Source organism: Hevea brasiliensis, chromosome 1, assembly GCF_030052815.1.
Source record: "Hevea brasiliensis isolate MT/VB/25A 57/8 chromosome 1, ASM3005281v1, whole genome shotgun sequence".
In the NCBI taxonomy this organism is placed as follows: domain Eukaryota; kingdom Viridiplantae; phylum Streptophyta; class Magnoliopsida; order Malpighiales; family Euphorbiaceae; genus Hevea; species Hevea brasiliensis.
In genome coordinates this window covers 125,539,745-125,555,389 of record NC_079493.1, presented here as the reverse complement: position 1 = coordinate 125,555,389, position 15,645 = coordinate 125,539,745, and the positions used below count along the sequence as shown (strand labels likewise).

The following is a 15,645-nucleotide window of genomic DNA, read 5'->3' as shown; positions in this document are numbered from 1 at the left end:
AACAACATGCCACTTCCGGCAGATTGATGTTATGAGATTATTATTTTTATGAGATGATTATTTATACATTTACAATAGCGAATCCACTGTATTTTTTCTTCAATGAAAAAGGATTTATTACCATGAAACAAGATCAACATGTAAGTGCATGCAATGCATCATCTATAACAACTATCAGAAATAGTTGAAAATTAAACTGTAATTAAGAATTGGTCTCACCCACATCTAATGCTGTGGCATTTTGAAGTTCTACCCCAAGGATTGCACTTTCAAACTTTGATTTCCTAGACATCATTGACACCATGAATAACACTGGCAAAGCTATGAAAAAAATGACTAAGATTGTTGTGAATCTTTTGGATATGAACCCCAATCTTTCCTTGGTGACTTGAAAGATTTCCATGATTTTCCAGGTGTCTACCTGTAATCATTAAAAGTTTGAGGTGACTGGGAAATACATGTAACGTAAGTTCACCTACCATATGCATGTGTTGCAAAACAGTATGCAATATATATATATATATATATATATATATATATATATAGAGAGAGAGAGAGAGAGAGAGAGAGAGAGAGAGAGGGAGAGAGAGATTTTTCTTTGCTCTTCCCTTCTGCATATAATATTACAGATGTTTTGCCTAATTGTGGTATACCATTGCAGTGAGTGTACAATGAGGGGTGTAAAGGAAATAAAACGGGACATACTCAAATCCAAGCAGAACTATTGAGAAAACTATTCAAGTTCTTCTATGAAAGACAGTAATCACATTCCCATGATTTTTTAATAGAATTCACATGCTTGGAATAAATTCTCTACATTGAATAAGATAATGAAAGAAGAAAACTAACTATATGTTTCAAATACAAATTAACAAAAATTTCAGTTACTGTTTTTCTATGGAACTAAACTGCAAGAATTGCCACTTGCATCGTTGAGATTCCAAGAAATCAATTGGCATGATAATGGGTATCCTTTAGAATTCTTAGAAGAACAAGCTATATCAACTCGCCAAAAATCAACAAGAAAAATCAGGTTATTAACTCTTCCACAACAATAGCTCAAAAATTTGCGATGGGAAACTTTTTGAATTGAATAAAACTTTCATGAATTTTCCACTAAATAGTGTGATTCTAAGTTTGAGATCCATCACACCCATGAAATGCATTTAACAATGGAATCTTTAATTGTTATAAGATGCAGATAAAGATGGGTTTAGAGAAATTATACTTACCTGCAATCGAAATCTAAGATCACAACCACAAACAGTTAGTCACTGGACCAATTATGCAAGTCTCCATTATCCCCTCGTTCTCGTCTTTTTTTCAGCATAATTGATTAGCCCATTGATAAAGAGAAAGCGATTTTGCCCCATTTCTTTCTGTTCTTTTTTTAAATAATAATTAGCTTTCAAAAAAATAATAATTAAGACAAGAGGAATATTTCTTTTCTACTTTTCTTAACTTTTATATTAAGAGATAGTAGGTCGGCTTTGATGTTTATAAATTAATTTATAAATTAATTTATCTAAATATATTATCATATATCTCTTATTTAATTTTAAAATTTTGTTACGCAACTTATTTAATAATTTTTTTATAATTTAATTATATATATATATAATTTTATTAAATATATTAATTAATTATTAATTATTTATAAATATTTTAATTAATATATAATTATTTAAAATTTTAAATATTAATAAATTTAAATTAACTTATAAACATTTATAAGCCTATTTTTATAAACCTCCCTATCACTATAATTTTATCAAAATTAAGAAAAAAAAATCCCACCATTATTATTATTATTCTTTGTTGGTGTTGTAAAAAAATATTTTATTTATAATATAATATTTTCATTATTTAATTATTTTATTAAATTTTGTGAATGATCAATCAATAACTGATTTAATTTTATTTTTTATTTAGATTATATTATTTTTTTTATTTTACTCAAAAATCAATATTATTAACATTATTTTGTTATTTATCTTTTTCATTTATCATCTTAACACTTTAATTAACGCACTATAATTTTATTAAAATATTTTTTAACTAATAACATAAAATATAAAATATTTTTTTATTTCTAAAAACTTAAAATTATAAATTTTCTTCTTTATCAACGATAATAATTACTTTATTATTTTATAACTACATTTTTAAAGTTATTTAAATATTTTTTAAGGAATTTAATTATTTTTTATTTTAATAATAAAATAAATAATATAATATAATAAATTTATTATTTTATATTTATTTTAATAATAGAATTAATTATAAGATATATACACCTTATTATTCATTTTATATATAACAACAATGGTTAAATATTATTTCACCAAACAATTAATATAAATCAATTAGTAATTACAGTCATTAGTTAGCACCTATTAACTGCATTTAACAGCTAAGCAAAACAGCCCTTCATATGTTTTTATTTATTGCTAAGGATTAATTAAGATTTTCTATAATACATATTTCAATTCTTTAGGTTCCAAATACATAAATTCATAAATAAAGGTTTAAAAATGATAAGACAAAATAATGTAGAAATTGTAATCGCATACCAATTTAAATATTTTTTCCTCCTTTTTATCAGATTATCTCATACTAAGATTTCAGCATTTGATAGGGGAAAAAAATGTCAGCTGCGAATATAGAGCAGAGCCCTGAACTTTCAAATCTATGTCAAAATCAATCAAGTTATAACAATGTTGTTACCAATAATATTACTGTTGCAATTCTTCTTGATCTTTAACCAGCTTTATTCCCCCTCTCCTGTCTTCACAATGCCTCAAGTAAGGAGCAAGATCACCAGAATCAATTTTGTTCTTTGAACTGCAGTTATATCTGGGAGGAAAGTGGAAGCAAGGTTCCATAGAAATGGCTCTTTGACAAGGGGGATTTCTGTGCCCTGGTTTACTCAAAATCCATGCCTTTGCACCTCCAAGACCTTGGGCTACATACCCAAATGTGGACCAACTGCTAATCACCAGAACATCACTCAAACTTAAAAGATATATTTCTGCCCAAGCCTTCATGTTATGCATATTATCCCCAAAATGTTGATACTCTTCATGGCTTGGCTGGTAAACCTCAATAACTTCTCCATTCACAGTAGGTCTAGTCCAATACATGTTGCTTATATTCTCATAGAACTCAGGATACAAGGATGTTATCAGGATAGCTTTCAGAATCGGGTTTTTGGACGGAGAAGGCAGAGACTCTTTTTTTGTATCTACTTCTGGCAGTAGTTTTTCCTGCATCGTGCATGACAGAATTTGGTCCATTACCCTTTCAAATGGGGTAGCATTAACATTGAATACTCTTATTTGAAGACCAATTTTCTCATCTGCCTTGGCTAGATAAGCCTGATAGAATCTGGTGATAAGTCCCCATGCCTGATTTGAGGGATTGAAAAGATAGTTACCCAAGTGATTGAAAACAGTTTCTTTTTCAGGGAACAATTTGCTCGCCTCTTGCTTGAAAGGTGGGTCCAGAAAAAATGAAGGGGCAAAGTATTGATCTGATAAAAGAAATAACCAAGGAATTTTTTGTAGAGCCTGCTGCGTTTGATTACAGTAGAAAGCCTGATCAAGATCATAATCACCATGACCTAAATTAAGATATAAAAATGATGGTGATTTCAATTCCTTGGAATTGTTAATAGTAGCACTGCTCTTTAGTAAGCTTCCTAAACTATGAGCATACCTCAGTTTAGAACTGGCAAATTGATTCTTCAGAGGAAAATCCTTTGGCAATAACCATGATGTATTTGGAAATGGCTCGCAGAAGAGATCATCCATGTCAGTTCCATGATTGATAAGTAAGACTCGATTAGTGAGGAGAGCATAAAGAAATGAAGAAGCAATGCTTATAATCCTGTTTCCTAAGCCATTAGCAGGAATCCAGACAATGTATTTACAATTAGTACTAGTGATGTTCTTAGAATCAAGTCTCTTTAGGGTTCTGTTGTAGGATTCAGTATGAGGTCCACAGTACTTATGAAGATCTTCATAGCTACGTAGTTTTGAAATGAGATAAGGAGAAGGCTTCTGGGGTGAAATTTTGCGATATAAATTAGATTGAAACCTGCTGAAGCATGTTCTTTCATCAAATACAGGATTCACAAGTCCATTTTTATCATCTGAAAAGTCAGGAAATGATCAAACAGAAATTAGCAGGTGCAGAATATAGGAATTTCCAAGGCAAATCAAATCAAGAACATACCAACGAGTGATACTGGAGTTGAGTTGTGGGATGTCAAGTTCGAGATTGAAAAGAGATGGGAAAATAGCTGAAAATATGAAAATGATAAACTGAAGCTGCAAGGAATAGTCTTACCAATTTCTAATTCTGCAACATTCTGAACTTTTCTTGTCAAGAACTTTGCTTTAGAAAGGGTGCCAAATAGATCTGATATTGAGTTTCGATACATCGTTGAGACCATGAACAAAACAGGCAAAACTATAGAACATACAACCAAGATTGTTGTGGATCTCTCCATTGTGACCTGAAAAGATATTAAAAATGGCGAGGTCAATTATACCAATAATAAAATGCAGTAAAGAAAAGCTGGTTAATTACCCTTATCACACACTGATAAGATTAAGTAACTGTTTTTGTTGAGTAATACATATCTAAATTTACATTTCAAATACAAGCACATTATCAGGTCTTAGTGTTCAACCATTGAATTATTGGTTTATATCCTTTCATTCAATTTACTATGAATTTAAGTGATTTTCTTTATTGGTATTGGAGTAAGGTGGTAATTAGCAGTATTATAATTAATTTGATTAATTAGAATTCTTAATTACGATTATTACTGGAAAAAAAAAGATTGATGGTAAACTAAACGACGAGTCGTTTAAAGTGGGGAAGTACGACAGTACAGCCATGTCTTGACATTCATATGAGGGAGAGAAAGAGTTGATCACATCCATGGCAGTGGTCTAAGAGATGATTCAACAGAAATAATTATGATTAGGGCAAATTAATTAAAATAAGGATTAAATCAGAAGAATATTTTCAATGAATCACAACTGGGCCAAAAAATTATAGAAAAATTAAAGGAACACATACCATGGAAATGGGGAGGGATCGGAGAAGATTCTTGCTTCTGCAACTTTTCTAGGAAACTGGATTTTTTTTTTCTTTTTTGAATCCTATTTCTTGATATAATTCTAAGAGTTCTAAAACCCTAATAAGTTACAATCTCTTCACCATTTTTAGCAAATTTTGGAATTGAAGAGGAACTTTCAATTTTTAAAATCTCTTTCCTTAAATGGTCTGGTAAAAAAAATTATCAAGTAAATAAATTAAGTAAATAATTATGATTCTATTTATAACAACGAATTAAAATGGAGAAAATAATGCAATTAATTACATAAATAGTAGCTAATCCTAAATAATTATCATGACATCCATAGGACTCCATCAAGATTATTTTTTCTTTTACTTCGTAAATTGTTAAGCACTCGACCCCTGAGGGTTACTGGCCAAATGTTCATTGTGAACCAGTTGTAGTCCCCAATCCACATCTTCACAATGCTTAACGTGAGTACCAAGACCATCATTATCAGCTATGATATTTGCCTTTCTGTCATAGATTGGAGGAAAATGGAAGCAGGGCTCCATGGACATGGCTCGCCAACAAGGAGGATCAAGAGTAATCAGGTTATTAGTTTTGCATAGAATCCATGGCTTCAGACCTCCAAGAAGTAGACTAATTGCTAGTCACCAACACATCACTCATGCTTAGTATATACATTTCAGTGTTCAGCCCATGACTTTATATTGTGCATATTATTATTATTAAATTGCTGATACTCTTCATGGCTTGGCTGGTACACCCCAATTGCCTCCCTATTCACTGTTGGTTTTATCCGATACATAGTCCTCAAATTTTCATAGTGGATGAATGTAAGATGCTACTAGAATTGCTTTTAATGTCTGGTTTTTAATGGAGAAGCTGATGAAGCTATATGTTTTTGCTTATCTAGTTGGGGTAGCAGGATTTTCTTTTCAGTGCCGGACAGAATTTGATTCATAACAAGGTGACTTGGACACGCTTCAGGATGTAATAGTCTCATCTGCAGGCCAATTCTCTCATCTTCTTTGGCTAAGTATGCCTGGAAGAACCTGGTGATGAGTCCCCAAGCTTGATTTGATGGGTGAAAAAAATAATTACCTGAGTGGTGGAAGACAGTTTCTTTGTCAGGAACTCTCTCTGCTTAGCTCTTTCCTGAAAGTTAGGATTGAGAAAAGAAAAGAGACAAAGTACTGGTCTGATTTTGGGATTAACCAAGGCGCATTTTGAAGAAAACCTTGATTTTGATCAAGATAAAAGCGATTGTCATGATCCCCATAGTCATGAAATAGATAGAGAAGCAGAAATGCAGGCTGCGGCAAAATGGTTTAACTTGAACTGTTCATATTGTTATTCTTCAGCAGGTTTCCATAACTATGAATATTTTCTCATTTCGAAGCTATCAAACTGATTCTTAAAGGGGAAAATCTGCAGATGATAACCATGATGTATTCAGAAATGGCTCGCAGAAAAGATCAACCGTGTCAGTTCGGTGATGAAAAAGTAGGACCTGTTAGTGAGGAAGGCATATAGGAATGCAGAGGCCATGCTTCCAATTCTATTCCCAAGGCCATTAGAAGGCCACCAGACAATGTAGTATCAGCCTGTAGTTTTACCAAATCCCTCAATTAGATTGAACACATGAACTTGGTAAATCACTGAGAGAATGATTAAAGTTGGAGAAAAGGTCCTCACCATACCAAACCTCAGGACTTTCTTCACAAAGACCGGAATAGAAGAAGATGAGCAAATTTGAGTGACCATATTCTGGGTCATCTCTAGCATTAGACAAAGGAACACTTGTAGAGAGATCCAGAAAAGCGGCATTATTACCTTGTTAATTAAGTAGGGAAGTAAGCAGAAGGCCCTAGTTGCCAAAATGGCGGACAAATTGCCACAGGGGAGAGTGGATTTGAGGTTGCTTAAGCATGTCAGGATTTGGACCATTTGGATTATCTTTGATAAGGTACCTTAATTCATACAAAAAGTAGTTTCCTATATGTATTGCTAAAAATTAATATCATACCTTGTTTTGGTCAATTTTAAATCATTAAACTTCGCTTCTGTTTCCTTTTTTTCCTTTTTTTTTATAATAATTGAGAGTCTATTGATATGATGATTTTTTTAATTAAAGTTTTCTTCAATTATACTGTTTTTACTGTAATTTGTTCCTTCACTCATTGTTTTTGAAATCATTAATGACATCTTCACATTGGTGCTGCTTATTTTCAATTCATTTTTTGCTTTCTTATATATATAGTTCCTTGACTCATAGTTTTCTTAATCGTGTTCTCTTTTAATTTTTAAATAATAATGTCTTACCAACCTTATCTTTTCCACTTTTGTTTTCTCCTTTCCGAATAAACTCTTACTGCATCATAATTTGTTCGATCCAATGGGCCAAATTTTATTTCTATAAACCTTCAATTATGTTTTTAGTTTTACCATCAATAGAGTGATAAAAAAGAAAAGCCAGACCAAACCATAATCACCATGATTCTTAATTGTTTATTACCAATTTAAACTTGGTTATATTTCAGTTTTAATACTACTAGAGATTAAAAAAAATATTGCATTGAAAAGTGAATATACAAATATAAAAATAAATATATTATTTGACCTCTCAACCAATAATTTAAGCTTCTGAATTTTTTTTATATCATATCCGTATTTGAGACGTCAAATTTGGGTTGATATTTCAGAATTTTCTTTGCAAATTTTAGCCAAATCCATAAATCATGGATTGATGATACAGATAGAGACCAAATATGGGATAAGTTCTACGCACTCAAATATTGATCCATATTCAACCATCAAATTCATATGAATTCGTGTTTATTAAGAAAACAGATCCCTCAAGACTTCTACATTACTAATGCAGGTCCTGAAGCCAGATGATTTGACTTAAAACCCTTTGATTATCATTATACGTGCACTGAAATCCGAACATCTGCAGACCTTTGAGGATGCTCTTAATCAGCCTGGACAGGCCCAGCATCACCAAAGCAAAATCTGATAGCAATTATCATGAACATTGATACAACAAAAAGACTCAATCTCTGCCTTCGACTATGTTCTTTCCTCCTACCAATACATACAAGAAGATCAAATTATGTTTATCAAGATTACAATACATATCCACAGACCTCTTACATGCAAATATCCAGATGACAAGATCAAATTATGTTTTCTCCCATACTAGCATCAAACACATAAAACCCAGATCGTAAATAAGCCAATAATCAAGATGCCCTTATTTGGTACCACTCCTTGATAGTTTAAACACAAAAATCAATGTCCTCAAATTGCAATACCTTTAAATAATACCAAGTACTGTTCTAACAGAACAAAATAGAAGCCAAACTACATTAAGTTAATCACTAGTTAAGAATGCAATAGGCATAACTAGGGATACAGCATACATTGTTTTTTAAACATTACTCCAACCAAAACCAAAACCAAAACCAAAACCAAATCCATTAAACTCAACACTCAACCCTGTATGACCACAATTTCAAAATTCATGAAGAAATTGGAATGAAGCAACAGTAAGTTTCAACAAATAATTTACTGAATGATAGCAATATAATTCACAGAAAATTGTATTATTTTCCCATCCATACAAATCAATAAGCAGCAATTTAACAGCAAGGAAAAAAAAAATAAAGATAAGAAAAAGTATTAGAATAGTTCTTGACGAGAATTTAACGTTTAAACTATCTCTTACAATATCCCTCCAATTGCTACAAAATGTAGCACAAACGCCTTTAATGATTAGGAAGCATAATGTGGAGCTCTAGCAGCCATACTAGCAACCTGAGCCTGCATCTGCACGGCCCTAACTTTCGTGGCAGTAGCCCGATGGAAAAACTGCTCCCTTGACAACAACCTTACATTCCTTAAGTATTGATCAAAGGGCACTGCCCCTTCCTGCACTGCCTTATCTAAGGAATAAACTACGTCCTCGATTGCTAAATCTGCTGCTGTACACTCTAACATCTGCTTTGATAGGGGATCAATGCACTCAAATACATTATCCACATCCAAATCCCCTGCATTCACTTTAGTTTTCTCATTGTTCTCTCTCACCCACGCCTCTAAAACATCTGTATTCATCAATACAACTTGTAATTGCGCCTCCAAACCCTCCTTCTCATCTTGCATCTCCATAAGTCCCTTATTTATCTCCTCTTCCCTCCTCTTCAACACAGCCTGCGCACTGAACAAACCTTCCATCTCCACCTCCCTAGCCTTCCTCAATTGCATGATGTCCCCATGAACGGTCTCCACAATCTTATTGATTGCATTCCTCTTATAAACCTCCGCAGCATCCTCCGTTTGCTGCCGCCCTGGCATAACACCGCTACTACTGCTACCACCGTACGGCGATGGGGGGTACGGCCTATTCATCGGACGAGGATATCCAGTATGTCCTCCAGAGGGACCCAATGACCCGAAACTCGAAGAATGCGATATACTGGACGGATTCGCAGCAAAATTGGGGGTGGGGCTAGGGCTAGGACTAGGATTAGGGTTTGGGCGGCGTTGGGAATAGAGAGGAGGATCACGACCAAAAACCGCACTCAATTCGCGAACTAGATCGACGAGATTAGAGCTAGGGTAGATCCAATTCTGCAAATAAGGAACAGAGACTAACCCAGAAGGGTTAACATGAGGATGAGGGCGCTTGATGATCATATCGCGCGTGGGATTCACGTAGGCGCAAGGAGGGTGGCGAGGATAAGAGTCCATGAGCCAGATGATGATCGGAATGTTGTAAGTGACACCCTGAAACGGCATGGGGATGGTGCCATCGGCTTGAAGGAGGTTGACCGAGCGGCCATCGTTGTGTGTGAAAGTAGCGGTTTTGGGTTCGAGAGAAGGGTAGTTGGCGATGAGGGAGAGTAGGTGCTGACGGATTAGCCATTTGGTGTCTTCGGTGTAAGGGAGGGAGGAGGGACCGCGTTGAGAGAGGACTGAGGAGAGGAATTGTTGAGTGGCTTGGTGGTTCGGCGGCGTTGCGGCTGGTTGAACCATTTGGGTCGATCGGTGATGGGGTTGGATTGGGTTGGATTGGGTTGGATTTCTGCAGAGAGAAACGAGGGAGAAACTGAGACCCAACTGCGAGTTGGAGGAAACCAGAGGAAGCTTACGAGGAGAAGTAATGGGTTTGCGCGTACAGTCGTACGCTATAATTTAATTGAAACTGTTTTTTTTTTATTGAGTGCAAATATGTACTCGTGCGCTCCATCCACATGAAAAATTATAATTTGTAATCTATTAAATATAATTTATATTTATTTAGTATAATTTTGTATAGAGTTGGCAATGTGCGTCCACGATTGTATTTGATTTCAACACAATATAATTATTAATTATATCATAAATTTTTAATTTAAATATAAATTATTTATTAAATAAATTATATTATATTATTTATGTTGTATAATCTCTTTAATAAATAAGTCATTTAAACGGCTCATATTACTTATTTATTAAAAAAATTTGAGATAATTGCAAAGGAAGAGGATATGATTTGAACTTGTGTTTATCTAATATTCGGTATAATTAATAATTAAATACATTATACTTTAACTTTATTTATGATATTCTTCATATATAAATTAAATTAAAATTATATTAAAATAAATAATTAATTAATAATACCATTAATTTATTTTATTAGTATATTTGTAAAAATTATTTTTTAACCAATATAAAAATTTTATTAAATTTAATCCTTTATTTTTATTCATAAAATAAATAAAATTTTATTTTTAAATATTAACAATCTTCAAAAGAAGTTTATTTTTTCAGCCTCATATAATTTATTTATATATAAAATGAGTAGTTATAATATAAAATGAGTAGTTATAATGAAATCTATTATAATGTTTGACTCTAAATTTTTTCCTTTTGCGCACTGAGTAAATTGTTTAATATAGATGATATTAATCGAGAATTTAATTTTTTTTAAATAATAAATGTTTCATAAAAATAATAAAAAAATATAAATTATAAGATATTAAGAATAAAATTATATTTTTAATTATAAATAAAAAAATTATAATAAATTTAAATGGATCAAAATAAAATAGATTAATCTATTAATTTGATTAAATAAATAGATTATTATATGTCATATCGAAATCAAATTAAGTAGGTCAACTCGATTAAACTCTTATTTTTAATGTGTTATAAACGGGCTGACTCATTTATTACTCGAATCTGTTTATGTTAAATCCAAACCTATTTAATTACGTGTCGAGTCGTGTCATGAAATCTAATTGTGTCAAAAATTACTAGCTCTAATTTTTTATATAAATGCATTAAAATTATAATTTTTCATATAAATAAAATGTATGGAATAAATTTTAATAAGTACATCAAAATATTATTATAATTATTAATTCAATAACTATAAATCATTAAATCTATCATTAAATGTTTTTTTAAATAAATGCCAAAAGCATTACACAATACAAAAACAAAGCATCAGAATCAACATAATTTTAGCAGAGACGTGAACTTTCTCCACCCAAACCAGCTCGCCCACTTCATCACCATACACCTTTGTCATTTCATGGGCCATTGTATTATCAGATCTCGGCACAAAAGACCACTCACAATACTGAAATTGTTGCTGACAGAAGAAATAAATGGCCAAAGCTATCCCAAGACTATTATACAAATGAACACCCCAGCCTTCAATTTATCAGTGAGAAATTTATAATCAAATTCTGCCACAAGACGAAAGAAATGTAAATACACAGCCAACTTCAACTCATAAACATTGCTAGAGCCTCCGCAACGCTTACATCCCAACTTCCCACAACAGTTTTAGAAGTCTAAGCTAGGACTACACCCTGAACATCACGGAAGACAGCACCACAACTGATGAACCCATTACCCCCCTAACTCTAGCATCAACATTTAGTTTAATCATTAAACCAGCAGGAGGGATCCATTTCTTCACACTAATCCCATGAACAACATTATTATCAACTCTTGGAAAGCCAAAAAAACTCGTAATACTCTTGCTGCATATACTTGGAACTGGAAACAGTGCTTGAACAATCCAAACTCACATTCTCGTGCAAACACTTATTTCGGACATACCAAATATTATAATAGGTCACAACAAAGCAAGAAAGATCATCCCTTGACAAGAGTTGCATCACTTCATAAAACCACAATTCAAAAGAGATGTCTTGACCTGACCAACCTGAGGAAGTCCCATAAGAGACCAAACAGAGTTCAAAGAATCACAGTCCCTAAGCAAATGCAGAAAAGTTTGTTCACCTGTGCAGAATAAATAAGTTCGTGCGAAAGAGGAAATCCATCTGCTTAACATCACCCGAGTGGGAAGCACATCTAAACAAGCCCGCCAAATATAATTAATTGTAACACCCCAAAATTTTATTAATTATGAGAAATTTTGATATTTAAATTTTATTTAAATTTTAGGAATTTTTTTGAGATTTTTCGGATTTTAAAAATCGGGTTCGATTTTCCGAAAATATAAACTTTGATGATTTTTAAAAATTAATTTAAAGACCACGTGGCAAAACTAAAAATATATTTGGAGTCTACGTATTTTTCTGAATTTTCTGGAATTTTTTCGGAATTTTTGGACCTCGTTTTCGGTCCCGAGGCAGAGTAAAAATTCAAAATTTTGTATTTCGAATCGAACCAGCCGAATCGAACCGGACCGGATCGGACCGGTCGAATCGAACCGGCTCCCTTTCCTTTTTCTTCTCCCGCGCGCGTCTCTCTCTTTCCTCTTTCTTTTCTCTCTCCTCCTCTCCCCTGCGCGCGCGTCGCTCCAGTTTCTCCGGCCAAATCCGGCCGATCCGGCCACCGATTGGACCGGGTCTTGTGTCTAAAATCATCTACTCGGCGAGAGCTTTCCATAGACACCAAGAACGCCGAAATCCATCCAGCGGATTGTCCGATTTTTGCTCGGGAAGATTTTCGCCCATTTCGACTTTTGGGCTAGATTTCTCGAAAACCGTGAATCCCACGAGAAAACCGAGGCTACCAGCACGCTCCACTCGACGAGAGCTTCGCGGGATATTAATTTCAAAATTTTCCGACAACGTTTTTCGGTGGGTCTCACGGAACTTCGCAGTGTAATTTCGAGCATTAAATGAGCTTAGAAAATTCTGAAAAATTTATGTACTAACCCCCGTGTTATGGGCTTCGTGTAGGTATTCTCGATTCGCGGAAATTCGACGATTGACCGGTTCGCAAATTTGGGCGAACGGACGTTCTGGAAAAGTCTCCGAATTGGACCGAGGTTTTGGCTAGCCCCCATTGTCGACGTCCAGCGCGTTCGAAGTCGGAATCGGCAAAGGTAAACCGAACCTTGCTTTTTCGTAATTTTCTAGTGCTTAAATAGGATTAAAAATCCATAAAATATTCGTGGTAGCTTAGAAAATTACGATTCTTTTTGCAATAGCTTAGTAATATTGCTAAGGACCGTGGGGCAGAGTTTTATAATTTTTAGAGCTTATTTGGCGTTTTGCAAAAATGATCAATAATAAGGACTAAATTGAAATTTTGCGTATTGTGATGGATGATTGATTTGATGGGCCCAGGAGGGGCTGTGTGATATGATTGAACTGTTGATATATGGATTGTGAATATAGAAGTGCGTTTTTAGCCCTTTTTCAGGTTGGGTAGGTCCTAGGTATAGGAGACTCTGCCGGATTTTCTACGACTTAGGACGTACTTGATCTTTTTCTTTGTTTGTATTGAGTCAGACTGTATTAAATAATTGTAATATAATTGTCAGGTGAGCCGGGACAGCCTTCTTCCTCCGCCCAGCCGTCACAGTAATTTGTCGTCAAGTTTGTGAGTAAAATATTAATTTTAATTATAATTTCGATATTATTATATGTTCAGCATGCCCATGCATCACTTATATGCATATATTTATGTAGTTAAACTCTAGGCACGATTTATGTTGCATTCATAAGCTTAATGTGCCATGAGTGTTGTTGTGGTAATTTGGAGCGGTGTGCGTGCGTTGGCGTGCGTGTGATGTGGTGTGGACTATGGATAGGGGCGGGTAGTCACGGCTTGAGTTCTTGTTGGGACCCGTTCCTTCGAGGGTAGTCACGGCTTGAGTTCTTCTGGGACCCTCGATTTGGTTTATTAGCGAAAGTCGGCTTGAGTTCTTCACGGCACGAGTTGGATTTAAGAGAGTCACATGAGGATCGGCTCCCAATATATTATGATTGATGCTACGAGTGCGTGAGTGCTCCAAATTACCTTTTGATGCTATGATGTGAATATGATGTTAATGTTGCATTTCACTCTGAGTTGCATTAGTTTGAGATAGTTATAGAGATTATAGTTAAGATTGATATTTTACTCTCGAGTCGAACGCTCACTCTGTTCAAAAATTTTTACAGCCACGGGAGGATATTTTATTCAGGTTAACTGCTTTTATCCTTCGCAGTTGTTTATCCATGTTTGTGTAATTTTAATTACTCCTAGAATTTCCGCATGTGTTAGCGGTATTTATTTGAATTTGGTCCGTAATATTTTTATCATGTTGGACTGTAAACTTAAATATGTTATGTATGTTGATGGATTGGATGAGGAGTGAGCTCCCATTTATTTTATGTTGATGAGTATGTGGAGGGTGGTGAGCTCCCGATTGAGTATTTATTGTGTTTACAGTCGGGTGAGTCAAAACTCCCGTTGGAAAGTCCATTTTATGGCGGACTCTGTCCGTTTGGTTTCTTAATTTGGGCCCAATGGGCCTCGAGTGGGTAAATGAGCAGTTAAGGCTTACTACGGGCCTCGGGGCTTTAGGTGGCCTGTGTCCTAGTCTTGGTCCGCCCATAGGTTGGGTCGTGACAAATGTGGTATCGAGCCGGACTCCTCCGATGCAGTGGGTGCGAGGACGCCCCGGAAGTTGGTGGGTTGTAACGGTGTGGGGGCGGCGATGCGCTGCAGTGCCGCCCGTCCCACATCGGAAATGGGAGAAGGGAATGGGCCATATATGTGGGGCCCTAAAGCGGTCGTGCGCTTTTGGGAGCGAAACCTCCCAAGGGACAAATCCGTGAGGCCCACGGGCCAAAGCGGACAATACTGACTGGGCTGGGCTGGGTCGTTACTTAGGCTCCAGATTCTTAGGGAATGTTGTCTAAAGTGTTGGGAAGAGTCTACTAGGAGTCACATGCGGAAATATAGGGTCCACATTCGTCTTGCATTGTCATCTTTGCTTCTAGTTTCTGCTCCATATGTTATGTATAAATATGAGTCTATAGAGGCATGTAATGTGCGCTTTTGAATTTTTGTGGGCTAATCTGCTGCATTTCAGAAAATGCGTAGAAGCGGGAGAGGCGCCTTGCACTGTAAGCAGATGTGCCCGACGAGGTGTCACGCAGATGAGGCGCCTGCCAGGAGGCGGGGTAGGAGGCCTAGAGTCGCTCAAGTAGAGGAGCCACCCCGGTTCGAGAAACGTCTTTCATGGCACAGGTCCCATGGACCCCATGGCAGCTACTCTAGCTGGTCTGCAGAGAACCATCGAC

At 35.0% G+C, this 15,645-nt stretch overlaps 2 protein-coding genes and 1 pseudogene across 3 annotated transcripts; all 3 read right to left on the bottom strand.

Annotated features, from left to right (window-relative positions):
• Positions 1–2,681: 2,681 nt before the first annotated feature.
• On the bottom strand, positions 2,682–5,227 carry LOC131182151 (galactoside 2-alpha-L-fucosyltransferase-like). Of its 2 annotated transcripts, XM_058150826.1 has the most exons (3): positions 5,092–5,227; positions 4,351–4,519; positions 2,682–4,153 (listed from the first exon to the last, which is right to left on the bottom strand). In XM_058150826.1, the coding sequence occupies exons 1-3, from the start codon at positions 5,092–5,094 to the stop codon at positions 2,736–2,738; spliced, it is 1,590 nt and encodes a 529-aa protein (XP_058006809.1). In that variant the 5' UTR covers positions 5,095–5,227; the 3' UTR covers positions 2,682–2,735. The 2 variants fall into 2 exon arrangements, with proteins under 2 accessions (XP_058006809.1, XP_058006840.1); XM_058150857.1 differs by lacking the exon at positions 5,092–5,227 and having other exon boundaries at positions 4,351–4,682.
• Positions 5,228–5,361: 134 nt separating this feature from the next.
• On the bottom strand, positions 5,362–6,697 carry LOC110667721 (fucosyltransferase 2-like; annotated as a pseudogene).
• Positions 6,698–8,649: 1,952 nt separating this feature from the next.
• On the bottom strand, positions 8,650–10,301 carry LOC110667184 (protein ELC-like). Its single transcript, XM_021827965.2, has one exon. It carries the CDS (start codon positions 10,133–10,135, stop codon positions 8,873–8,875), a length of 1,263 nt encoding a protein of 420 aa, XP_021683657.2. The 5' UTR covers positions 10,136–10,301; the 3' UTR covers positions 8,650–8,872.
• Between the last annotated feature and the right edge of the window lie 5,344 nt (positions 10,302–15,645).

What these genes read in the sequence shown, in the direction of transcription:
- LOC131182151 (XM_058150826.1), bottom strand. An exon ending in TGTTGCAGAATTAGAAATTG is followed by an intron (nt 4,154 to 4,350) that starts GTAAGACTATTC and finishes CTGACTTTTCAG; the next exon opens with ATGATAAAAATGGACTTGTG.
- LOC110667184 (XM_021827965.2), bottom strand. Translation starts at nt 10,135, where the DNA reads ATGGTTCAACCAGCCGCAACGCCGCCGAACCACCAAGCCACTCAACAA.